The 13,701-nt window shown below is 38.9% G+C and overlaps 1 protein-coding gene across 1 annotated transcript in view; it reads left to right on the top strand.

Annotated features, from left to right (window-relative positions):
• LOC150084284 (cilia- and flagella-associated protein 300-like) overlaps positions 1–11,576 on the top strand; it is a 39,972-nt gene extending 28,396 nt beyond the window's left edge. Inside the window, exon 6 of the mRNA XM_090376172.1 lies at positions 11,456–11,576. Coding sequence (XP_090232298.1) covers positions 11,456–11,572 — 117 coding nt within the window. The 3' untranslated portion in view covers positions 11,573–11,576. The remainder of the gene's footprint in view (positions 1–11,455) is intronic.
• Positions 11,577–13,701: the final 2,125 nt, after the last annotated feature.

Genomic DNA, 13,701 nt, shown 5'->3' with positions numbered 1-13,701 from the left:
AGTACATGATATAAAAATTATTTTTTGCATCCAGTTCCTTTGTGACCACATCGTAGTATCCAATCAAATTGGTCAGACAAGACTTCCCCTTTACAAACCCATGCTGTGTCTGAACTATTACTGCTGTCTTGTCTAGGTGATCCTGTATCACCTCCCTAACCAGTGACTCCATTATTTTCCCTAGAACAGACATTAAACTAACAGGTCTATAATTATTTGTATCCCCCTTTGAACCCCCTTTGTGAATTGGGGATACATTTGCTCATCTCCAGTCCATAGGGACCTCCCCTGGCTCTAAGGATTCTTTCATAATTATGTCTAAGGGTTTTCTTACTTCCCTTGCTGCCTCCTTCATTATAATTGGATAGATTCCATCTGCCTTTTTTATGTTTAACTTCAACAATTTCTCCTCCACTTTGCTCTCAGTTATTACAAAATTACTTATCTCTCTTTTACAGTTTGATAAACTTCTGGCATTCCCCTCCTTGAATAACTCCTCATGTGTGAATGTAGATGCAAAATACTCATTCAGTTTATCAGCTACTTGAGCAAGATTCATCAATAGTTGAATCATCTATGTTAAGTGGACCAATCTGATTCATCCCTGTCCTTCTAGAGTTCACATAATTAAAGAACTCTTTTAATCCTTTGCCAAAGATTTCTCATAATCTGGCTTTGCCTGCCTAACCTCCTTTGTGACTTGATTACAGACTAGCTTATATCTGCCGTAGGCTTCTGTGTTGCCTGATAATTTATATGCATCCCGTGCATTTTTCTTTTCTGCCACAAGCCTCATTAATTCATCCAACATCCATTTAGGCCTGAACCTTGAACAGTATTTCTTAGTTGGTATGAAAAGCCTATTAGCCTCCAAGTTTAAGTTCCTGAAGGCTTCCCATTTAGAAAAATCACCATTTGGTAACATCATCAGTTGATCCCACTGTATAGATATTGATAAACATACAGGGTATACACCTTATATAATGAAATGAATTTGTAGTTGAAGATAATTTCATTATGCCAACGAGTGATTTTTCACAGTCAGCCTGAAAACTTGTCATCAGCTTCAGTAAATGAGTGTTTCAATTTGAAATGTGAATATTGTAATAAAAAAAAGTTAAAAACAAGGTAGAGTAGCATAATTTTTTTTTATAGAGAATTTATTAATGAGAATTAGATTGCTGCCCAATTCAAGATAAAATATTTAGCATTAGCATTAGTAGAGGCATTTGATGCAAGAAAACAAGCTTATGCAGCATCAACCAAAAAAAAAAAAAAAAACCCCCACTTCCACTTCACCCCTCTGTTCATTCAAAATACCTGTCCAGCTGAGCCTTAAACTTATTTAGGCTATCAACCTCCACGACAAAGGATGAAGTCTGTTCCACCAACCAACCACCCGCTGGCTAAAGGCAAATTTCCGCACGTCTATCCTACCTCTGTCTTTCCTCAATTTGAATTTATGCCCTCTCAGGTGATTATTCTGAGCTAGAGGAAGAATCCCATCAGCATTGAGCATGCTCAAACCATTCAAGGCTTTATACACCTCTATCAGATCACCTCGCTGGTGCCTAGTCTCCAGACACTGTAATTTGCAAAACTTAAGCCTTTCTTCGTAAGAGCACCCCTTTGTTCCATTCACTAATCTTGTTGCCCTCCTCTGTACTCGTTCCAGCAGCTCTACATCCTTCTTGAAATGAGGCCTCCAGACCTGTATACAGTACTCTAGGTGTGGCCTGACCATTGCCTTATACAAGGGAATAATCACCTCCTTATCCCTGCTGGGAAAATTCCTGTATATCATTGACAATACTCCATGAGCTACTCTTGCAGCCCGTCTGCACTGCTCAGAGAACTTCATATCTGCCTGCACAACCACCCCCAAGTCCCTTTCATTCTCTACCACTGTCAGTGTAGTACCACAGAGTTGATACGTTGCTCTGAGGTTGCTGTTTCCCATGTGTAGTACTTTACATTTGTCAATGTTAAACTTCATTTGCCACCTCTCAGCCCATCTGCTCAACCTTTCCAGATCCTGTTGCAGCAGCATAGTGTCAGTAGTGTCCTTGACAACCCTGCCAACCTTTGTATCGTCTGCAAACTTGGACATTAAGCTTGATATACCATCATCAATATCATTTATAAATACAGAAAACAATAATGGACCCAACACTGAGCCCCAAGGGACTCCACTAATAACATTAGTCCACGATGAGCAGTGTCCATTGATTACCACTCTCTGTCTTCTCCCCCCTCAACCACCCCTTTATCCATAGCAGCAATTTGCCTCCAATGTCACACTGCTCCAATTTGTGTAGCAGTCTTCCATGTGCAACAGTATCAAAAGCCTTTCTAAGATCCAAGTATATAATATCAAAGCTATTCCCTGCATTAAGTTCTTTTGTGACTGCATCATAGTATCCAATCAAATTGGTCAGGCAAGACTTCCCCTTAACAAAACCATGCTGTGTCCGAGCTATAACTGAAGTCTTGTCTAAATGATCCTGCAGTGCTTCTTTAACCAGTGCCTCCATTAATTTTCCTAGAACAGAAGTTAAGCTCACAGGTCTATAATTACTTGTGTCAGCCTTTGATCCTCCTTTGTGAATTGGGGTTACATTTGCACATTTCCAGTCTATGGGTACCTCCCCCGAGTCCAAGGAAGCTCTCATAATTATGGCTAAGGGTTTGCTTACTTCCTTTGCTGCCTCCTTTAATATAACTGGATAGATCCCATCCACCCCGGGTGCCTTTCTTGTGTTTATCTTCAACAATTTCTCCTCCACTTTACTCCCAGTTATTTCAAGATTCTGTATCTTACTGCTAGAGTTGAATACACCTCTGGCATTCCTCTCGCTGAATAACTCCTCATGTGTGAATGTCGATGCAAAATATTCATTTAGTTTGTTAGCTGCCTGAGCAGGATCATCAACAGTTGACCCATCAATATCAAGTGGACCAATCTGATTCATCCCCTTCCTTCTAGAGTTTACATAAGTAAAGAACTCTTTGCTGTTTTTCTTTGCATCCCTTGCCAAGGATTTCTCGTAATCTGCCTTCGCCTGCCTAACCTCCTTTGTAACTTGGTTGCATATCAACTTGTATCTATCATAGGCTTCTGTGTCATGTGTTAATTTGTAAGTATCCCATGCATTTTTCTTCTCTGCCATATGCCTCATTAGTTCATCTGACATCCATTTTGGCCTAAACCTTGAACAATATTTCTTAGTTGGTATGTAAAGCCTAGTAGCTTCCAAGGTACGTTCTTTGAATGCTTCCCATTTTGAATTTGCTGTTGGTAACATCATCAGTTGGTCCCACTGTATAGAATTTAAATACTGTCTCAGCCCATCGTAGTCGCCTTTACGGAAGCAATAACCCTTCCCTTTACCCCTAATGGTAGTTACCTCTTTGAGTAAATCCCACTTCAGCACACTGTGATCACTGCCACCTAGTGGTTCATTTATCTGCAGATTCTTAATGCATGAAGAATCACTGCTGATAATCAAATCAAGAGTATTACTCCCTCTAGTTGCCTCCCGAACATGCTGATGTAGAAAACAATCATCCAATAAATCCACAAAAGCCCTGCTAGTGTGTGAGTGACCAACCCCCAAATTCCAGTCAATATCTGCGAAATTAAAATCTCCCATTATAAGACTCTCTGATTTACTGCCCCACTCTATTTCCCTGTACAGTTTCTTATTATACTCATCAGAGTCATTAGGCCTATAGCACACTCCTACTCTCAATTTTGATCTCCCAATGCTTATGTCACACCAAACTGACTCAACACTGCACTGTCCAGCGATGTCGACTGGCTTCACTTCCTTGGTTTTTATGTGTTTCTTAACTAATAGCATAACCCCTCCCCCCTTCCTATCCTGTCTATCCTTTCTGTAGATGTTGTACTCCCCAAATTCCAGTTCTGCATCCCTTATATCTGTGTGACACCACGTCTCTGATATCCCAACAATATCTGCCTTTGATGTTTTGAGCAATACCTCAAATTCATCAAATTTGTTTACTAAACTCCTAGCATTGGTGTACACGCAAGTATACCTGCACCTGTTTCTATTCTTAGCTACCCTAACACAACCCATGTGTTTACTTGTACCGCAATGGCTCCCAGCAGTCTCTGAAATATCATGCATCTTGATCTTGTTTTTCAGGCTTCTGCTCATTCTAATAGAAGCAGTGCAAGAATCTCTTTCACCTCTGCCAGTGGCTACTGTCAATCTATTGGTCTTTGTCTCCCCCCAAGCTAGCAGTTTTCCGACCCACCTAACACTGCCTCGATAGCATCAGCAAATATTCTTGCACCCTTTCTATTTAAGTGTATCCCATCCCTGTAGAAGCAATCTCTCCTGTTAACAAGTACAGTCCAGGCTGAAAAAAATTCTACCCCTTGAGCCTTGCATAATCTTTCCAGGGCCGAATTGATTGACAAGGCTCTCATCATACTCCCTCCTATCGTGTCTGGGCAGAATTGCAGACACTTTCAAATTCAACCCTAATTCTCGGCTTTTGTTCAACAGTGACCTGTACTTGTTAAGTAATTCTGCCGGTCTCCTACTCTTAATATCATTAGTGCCAACGTGTACAACTATATCACCTTTTGTGCCCTTAAAAGATGATATTCGCTCTACAACGTCATAAACCTTTGCCCCTGGCAGACATACCCTGGTCCTGTTCCACCTATCCCCGTTTCCCTGACAATAGAGTCACCAACAACTACTAGTTCCTTCGGGACCAGCGCATTCTGCCTTGGGGGTTGCCTCTGTGTCACGTGATGCCCAAGTGCAAGCTCTGGCGTTGATGTGGGCAGCTGAGAGCTTGATGGGCCCCTCAATTTAGTTTCTTCGAGGGCATCCACCCTGTCCTTCAAGCTCTCATATAGGCCCACAAGAACGCTGAGTCGATACACTCCTTGCATTGCGCACACACAAAGACATCCCCCATGGCAGTATCATGTCCCGTACCCGATTGCTCTGCAAACATCAAGCAAACAGTGCATTTTATAAGGCTGTGAGTCAGAGGACAACTGCCCCCCCCCCCCTCAGTTCTGCTCTGAGCCACAGCACTTCCATTAGCTTGAGCCTTTTGCTTTGCTGCTCTGGTCTGAGTCATGATTTTATTAATTAATTATAATTAATTATGTTATGTTATTAATTATGTTAAATATAATTAATTATGTTATGTTATGTTTGTAATCTAAGTCGTTATATGTATTTATTTAAAAGTACAATTTAACTGCTAACGAAGTTCAACTAATGCTATCTAGTACGGTATATAACTATCGTATCACAAAGGCGGGAACTTACGAACTTTATATCTACGGACACTTAAGTATTAATTAACTTTGATTTGTCCATATTTTTTATGTATATGTGGAGGGGGCCAGTGGCGGACTGGGTCTAAAAATATTGGTTGCCAGGAGACAAAGGGGGCCCATCCTTTAATAAAAATGATTTTATTAAATTTTTTTTATTAAAATAGTAATACAATGTAAATTTTTGTTGCATACAGTAATAATATTGGAACTTCTATTATATTTTCAAGCTACTAAAAGGTCATTAACATTTTAAACATATTGTCTAATGTTATTGCAAGGGGGCCCACTTGACATCGGGCAAGCTGACACCCTGACCAGTCCGCCACTGGAGGGGGAATATATTATTTTTCCATTTTTCCTTTTCTGCTAATTGATTGTCTGTTCAATTGAATTTAGGTTTCAGATTATGAGGGAGTCAACTTTCCTCCCACATCATGTACCCAGTTCCTCCCTTGTCACAGGCTGATTGCATTGAGGAAATATTAGTGGTGCAAATCATGTACATTGGGCACCCATCAAAGGGACCAAATCTGCACCATGCAAACACTTCCCACACCATTACACTGCTACCATGAGCCTTTGTTGCGGACACAGACAGGATGGGTCCATTCTCTCTTGCTATTTCCATATTCTGGTTTTCCTATCATCATGAAACATTTGGAACCTAGATTAGTCAGACCAGGCAATGTTTCTTTCGTCCTCCACTGTTTAATATCAGCATTCCTGAGCCCAATGTAACTATATGGTTTTTGCTGGTAGGAATGGAACTTGGTTTGTTTATCAGTTGTGATACTCCATCCACGACAAGGTATGACACATTATATATATATATATATATAATATGACCACCTACCTAAATGCATGTTGGACTGCCTTTTGCCGTGATGACCACTTGCATCTGCATGGCATCAACTCCATGAGACAATGGGAGGTATCCTCAGGTACCCTGACAGAAGGATGTCCTGGAGTTTAGCAATGAATCAAGGCACTGGTGTGGACTGGTGAATGCTGCATTCCACTGCATCACACAAACGTTTGATGGGATCAACGGGGGAATTTGGCAGCCAGGTGACACAAAATTGCACACAAAGTGCTTCAAACCATTCCTGCATGGTGCAAACCTTGTGATACAGAGCACACGCTCATTGAAAGAATCAAGTGCTATCTGGATAAGTTCTATTTGGCCACCTTTGTCCAAAACTGTGAAGTCTAATTGTTCACCTGCTTGCCATTGAATATGCACCCATCCATCAGCATGATCGAGCTGGAACCTTGATTCATCTGACCAGGTGACTCTTTTTCCAGTCACTCAATGTCTAGGAACAGTGCTCTTTTGCATAATAGAGGCAGAACTGTCAATGGCACTCAGTCAACATGGGCAAATGAACAGGTTGCCTAATGCATAAGCCTATCCACAAGAGTGTCTGCTGGATGGTGTACATGGAAACGTGCCCTGATTGTAGTCTGCTGTTAATTGAGGGATCACTAGTCATCTGTTGTCTCAGACAGCATGTGCCAACTGCCATTCATCTTAACGTGTCAACCAGTGGTGGTTTCCCCCATCTTGGCATGTTGGGTGGTTGTGTCCCCTTCTTAGGACCATTACCACCACACCTTCACTATGACTGCTCTTGAACAGCCATTGAATATGCACCCATCCATCAGCATGATGGAGCTGGAACAACAATGCCTGTAGTTGCAAGGATGATGATCCTTGCCTTCCTAGTGATGCAAATAATTCTCCATTCAAACTCCATCAGCTCCTTCCCTTTCCCTATTGCTCAGGCTTCATACTGATGAGCTGACAGGCACTACCCATGCCATTGCTATATATGTTTCGCCAGTTGATGACATCACTCCTAGATGCTGTGGGATGCATCCACTTGTAGGCACCTCTGTAGCCAGGTGGGAAGGAGCAGCAGTGCGTAATACACGCTTCTTGATTAGACCGGGGTTCGATCCCATCACCGCCAAATACGGAGGATGCGGAAAGGTCAGAGAATGACCACTGCATATTCCTGGAGCAATATGGCCTTAGTTGCTAATGCCCCTAAAAAAAAAAACCAAATAACAAATAGCATCCACTTGTGGAGATGGGTGGTTCTAATGATTTATCTAATGATTATATATATAAGATCATTATTACAATTCATTTTATTGAGTATTTTTTGAAATAACACAAGTAAAAAAGTAAAAGAAAATAATCATATTAAAAGTTTTCTGAAATGCCTCTTTGGTTACCACTATTTTAATGGATTGTTATTTGACTGACTGTAGTCTTTCTGTAACCATTAGCATTAGCATCACCCATCCACTCGCTCCAAATGTTTGTCAACTTCTGCCTTGAATCTATTTAAGCTATCAACTTCTACAACGACAGATTGAAGTTTGTTCCAGCAATCAATCACCTGCTGGCTAAAGGCAAACTTCCACACATCTATCCTACAACCATCTTTCCTCAATTTGAATTTATGCTCTCTCAGGTGATTATTCTGAATCCCATCCATTGAGCATGCTCAAACAATTCAAGGCTTTATACACCTCAGTCAGATCACCTCACAGGTGCTTAGTCTCCAGACACTGTAATTTGCAAAACTTAAGCCTTTCTTCGTAAGAGCAACCCTTTTTTCCATTCACTAATCTTGTTGCCCTTCTCTGTACTTGTTCCAACAGCTCTATATCCTTCTTAAAATGAGGCCTCCAGACCTGTATACAGTACTCAAGGTGTGGCCTGACCATTTCCTTATACAAGGGGATAATCACCTCCTTATTCCTGCTATAAAAATTCCTGTATATCATTGACAAGACACCATGAGCTAGTCTTGCAGACTGTCTGAACTCCTCAGAAAACTTCATATCTGCCTGCACCATTACCCCGAGTTCCTTTTTATTCTCTACCACTGTCAGTGTGGTACCACAGAGCTGATACTTTACTCTGGAATTACTGCTTCCCATATGTACTACTTTACATTTGTCAGTGTTAAACTTCATTTGCCACCTCTCAGCCCATCTGCTCAACTTTTCTAGATCCTGTTGCAGCAGTGTACTATCGTTAGTGTCATTAACAACCCTGCCAACCTTCGTGTCATCTGCCAACAAGGACATTAAGCCTGATATACCATCATCAATATCATTTATAAATACATAAAACAACAATGGACCCAACACTGAACCTCGAGGGATCCACTAATAACATTAGTCCACAAAGAGTAGTGTCCATTGATTACCACTTTTTGTCTTCTTCCACTCAACCATCCCTTTATCCATAGCAGCAATTTGCCTCCAATGCCACACTGCTCCAATTTATGCAGCAGTCTTCCATGTGCAACAGTATCAAAAGCCTTTCTAAGATCCAAATATATAATATCAAAGTTATTCCCTGCATCCAGTTCTTTTGTGACTACATCATAGTATCCAATCAAATTAGTCAAACAAGACTTCCCCTTAACAAACCCATGCTCTGTCTAAGATATAACTGAAGTCTTGTCTAGATGATCCTGCAATGCTTCTTTAACCAGTGCCTCCATTATTTTCCACGGAACAGAAGTTAAACTAACAGGTCTACAGGTTAAGCTCCGCTATTATATTGTGTCAGTTATAAATGGTACTTTAAGAGATCTACAATTTTCAAATTGAACTAACAGGTCTGTAATTATCTGTCTCCCCCTTTGATCCTCCTTTGTGGATTGGGGTCACATTTGCACATCTCCAGTCAATGGGTACCTCCCCTGTGTCCAGGGAAGCTCTCATAATTATGGCTAATGGTTTGCTTACTTCCTTTGCCACCTCCTTTAATATAACTGGATAGATTCCATACACCCCAGGTGTCTTTCTTGTGTTTATCTTCAACAATTTCTCCTCCACTTTACTCTCAGTTATTACAAGATTATCTAGCTTACTGCCAGAGTTGAATACACCTCTGGCATTCCCCTCGCTGAATAACTCCTCATGTGTGAATCTCGATGCAAAATATTCATTTAGTTTGTTAGCTACCTGAGCAGGATCATCAACAGTTGAACCATCGATATCAAGTGGACCAATCTGATTCATCCCCTTCCTTCTAGAGTTTACATAAGTAAAAAACTCTTTGCTGTTTTTCTTTGCATCCTTTGCCAAAGATTTCTCATAATCTGCCTTTGCCTGCCTAACCTCCTTTGTAACTTGGTTAAAGACCAGTTTATATCTATCATAGGCTTCTGTGTCACATGTTAATTTATATGTATCCCATGCATTTTTCTTCTCTGCCATATGTCTCATTAGTTCATCTGACATCCATTTAGGCCTAAATCTTGAACAATATTTCTTTGTTGGTATGAAAAGCCTAGTAGATTCCAAGATTAATTCTTTGAATGCTTCCCATTTTGAATTTGCGAATTTGCTGTTGGTAACATCAACAGTTGGTTCCACCGTATAGAATTTAAATACTGTCTCAGACCACCATGGTCACCTTTACGAAAGCAAAAAACCCTTCCCTTTACCCTTGATGGTAGTTACCTCTTTGAGTAAATCTCACTACAGCACACTGTGATCACTGCCACCTAGTGGTTCCTTTATCTGCAGATTCTTGATGTATGAAGAATCATTACTGATAATCAGATCAAGAGTAGTACTCCCTCTAGTTGCCGCCCAAAAATGCTGCTGTAGAAAATAATCATCCAGTAAAGCCACAAAAGCCTTGCTAGTGTGTGAGTGACCAACCCACAAATTCCAGTCAGTATCTGGGAAATTAAAATCCCCATTATAAGACACTCTAATTTACTGACCCACGCTATTTCTCTGCACAATTGCTCATTATACTCATCAGATTCATTAGGCCTATAAAACACACCTATTCTCATTTTTTCCTTTCCCAGTGCTTATGTCACACCAAACAGACTCAACATTGTATTGTCCACCTACATCAATTGGATGCACTTCCTTAGATTTTGTGTTTGTTAACTACCAGCATAACACCTCCTCCCTTCCTGTCCTGTCTATCCTTTCTGTACACATTATACTCTTCAAATTCCAGTTCTGCACTGCTTATGTCTGTGTGACACCATGTCTCTGATATCCCAACAATATCTGCCTTTGATGTCTTGACTAGCACTTCAAGTTCATCGAATTTATTAACTATACTCCTAGCATTGGTGTACATGCACCTGTTTCTACTCTTAGTTACCCTAACACAGCCCATGTATTTACTTGTTCCACTATGACTCCCAGCAGTCCTGGAAATTCTCATTGCCTTGCTTTTCGGGCTGCTGCTCAATTGCATTTCAATAGAAGTAGTGCAAGAATCACTTTTACCTCTGCCAGCAGCTACTGTTAATCTATTAGTTTGTGTATCCCCCCCCAAGCTAGCAGTTTTCCTACCCACCTAACTCTGCCTCGATAGCATTAGCAAATATTCTTGCATCCTTTCTATTTAAGTGTATCCCATCCCTGTAGAAGCAGTCAGTCTCTCTTAACGAGCACAGACCAGGCTGAGAAAAATTCTACCCCTTGAGCCTTGCACAATTTCTCCCGGGCTAAATTGATTGACAAGCCTCTCATCATATACTCCCTTCTATTGTGTCTGGGCAGAATTGCAGATACTTTCAAATTCAACCCTAACTCATGGCTTTTTTTCAGCATTGTCTTGTACTTGTTAAGTAATTCTGCCAGTTTCCTACTCTTAATATCATTAGTACAAGCTTTGCAGCCTCTGTTGGCTTTTTGCATTAATGATCTGTTTCTGACCACAGATTGCTGTTGGCTACATGTTATATGGCTATCAGACCCATCTCAATATGCACAAGATGCAGTTGTGCATGAAAATCACAACAGGGTTGCAGTTTCTGAGATTCTCACACCAATGCACCTGGTGCCAACTTCCACATTCAAAGTGAAATCTTCATCTTGTTCATTCTCGCACTTTTACACACATGATTCATACAAATCTGCTGAACTGCTTTATATCACATGGTATAAACATGTGATGCTGTTTTTGAAGGAGTGTTCCATTTCATGAAAATGGCCACTCAGCACATTTTGTAATATGAAATGATAATATATTTTAGAATTGGCATCCTACGTTCATAAATAATAAAATAATTCTTAAAGCCAAATTAAAAAGTAGTCTTATTTTTCTTTTTTTAGCTGAATAATGAGAAGCCATATTATCCATCATCAAATCTTCATATCCAAGACTTTGCCTACCTCATAATTGATCCTTTCAAGCGTCATGTTAAAGTAATGTACCATAAATGGGGATAATATCTTCCATTGATGCTATGAAAGTGACAGTTATTTGAAATGGATTGTATTGTGTTTCATTATAGTTCACTTTTTAGTATTTGCATATAGAGTTTATGTATTTAATGTTTTACCTTTATGTATTTAATATTTTTTCAAGTACACTGATTGATACTAATTTCTTGCTCTCTTATTTTTAAAGATGCTTGAAACAGGTTTTTCATAATATTTATAATAAAACATCTGATGTGGGGTATATATACTCAGCTCTTCTTAAATAAAATGCCTAATGAATGAAATATATCTTGATAGACAGATGTCACTTAAACAAAATGAAGTTTGAATGTGTAGAAAATTCTATATAATACTAGTTTTTTTTATTTTCAAGACCATTTATTTCTGAGTTCATAGCCAGAGTCCATGTGTATATGTAAATGAATCACAGTAAAAACAGAGAGTATATCTATATAACTTGTAATTAATTTTTTAAACTTTTATTCAAGAACTGCCCTTTTCAACTTCTTGAAGCTGGTATCCTGTTACATTGTTATATTCTTCTTTTGCTCATTGATTATTCTCACTGCATGATGCTCATCTTATCAGCTTGATGTTTTCATGAAATAAAGAAAAGAAAGATATGTCAAAACTTGTTTCCAAAAGCAGTAATGTAAATATGATTGTCATATTTCCCATGCACCTTCATACTTCCCATGTCATATTTCCCAAAATAAAGTGAATTCAAGCTACCTCTTTATTGTCTTATAACTCCATCATTAATTTTAAAGAAAAGAATTCCTTCTAAAAGAACTTTTAAATGACTTTTGGAGGAATTTTTATGGCACCTTTGCTTATAAAAATTAATTTTTTTAACTAATTAATTGGTGTTTCAAAAGTAATTTCAGTAGGTGCATTGGCGTATAACAGCTTGTTTTTTTTTTTTTTTTAAAGGATAAGAAATAGTTTAAAATTGTGCACTTTGAAATGAATTATTGCAACAGAGTACCAACAGTGACAACAGTCATAGTTGGCTTAAAAAAGTAGACATCTGGGTGTGTGTTGTTACACTGCATCTGTTCATTGTCATATCAGTACAGTTTTTATTAAATAAAAGGAATAAAGCAATTTTAAATAAAGGAGATTATATATTTTTCATTATTTTAACATTATTTAAATTTATTAAAAAATATAATTAATACCTTTATTGCAACATATATAGGTAGTCCTCTATTTACAACAGTTTGTTTTGCGATGACCAACCATCATTATTGTGAATAATAATGATGGTTGGTCATCATAATAATGATGGTTGGTTTTGAAACCAGAGGGCCAAAAATATCAAAAAACTATAAAAAATTTCAAAAATACACAACTATAAATACTGGATATGATGGAAAGAAACAGCACAGCCAATTAGAGATGAGAGCTATTCCCATCTACCATCTAAGTCAATCAGGGATGATGTGGCCGGAGATAAGAGGAGAGGAACACTCAGTTCGCTTGTTGTTGTTGTACTGTTGTTAGGCCGCTATTCTACAGTGTCAATTTGTGAGTTTTAATTAAAAATTGTTGATTAAATTAATGTCTAGTAAGAGAAGTGCAGTAAAGCTAAGCAAATGTGAAAATGTTGCTAAAAAATCAGATAGATCTACCACGTTTGGAAAAAAGATGGAGGTAATTCACAGAATGGAAGATGGTCAGACAAATCGAAATGTGTGTAGAAGTATGAAATTGCCTCCATCGACATATTGTAAGTGCCATAATGAAAAACGCAGATAAAATAAAACAGTCAATGCAAAATGCTATGACAGTAAGTGTGACGCAAGTGAGTTATAGCAGAAATAAACTATTAGAAAAATGGAGAAATTATTGTCATTGTGGGTGGATGACTTAAATCCAAAAAACATTCCATTGACTCAGGCTGTTATTACTGATAAGGCAAAGTCAATTTTTAAAGATCTTAAGAAAAACGAGGGTGGTGATGAGACATTTTTAGGTAGCAAGGGATAGTTCATGCGATTTAAATCTCAAAGTAAGTGCCGCTGTGTGACAAGGCAGCAAATGCAGATGCTGATTCCTGCAAAGTTTCAAGCCATTGAAACTTTGCATGAAAAATGAGATCAAGAGGAGGGCAGTTATCCTCCTGATCTCAT

The sequence above is a fragment of the Mastigoproctus giganteus genome, chromosome 6 (assembly GCF_048544385.1).
Source record: "Mastigoproctus giganteus isolate SK-2022 chromosome 6, ASM4854438v1, whole genome shotgun sequence".
Classification (NCBI taxonomy): domain Eukaryota; kingdom Metazoa; phylum Arthropoda; class Arachnida; order Uropygi; family Thelyphonidae; genus Mastigoproctus; species Mastigoproctus giganteus.
The sequence above is the reverse complement of the archived record's forward strand: the minus strand, read 5'-3'. Positions and strand labels throughout refer to the sequence as shown.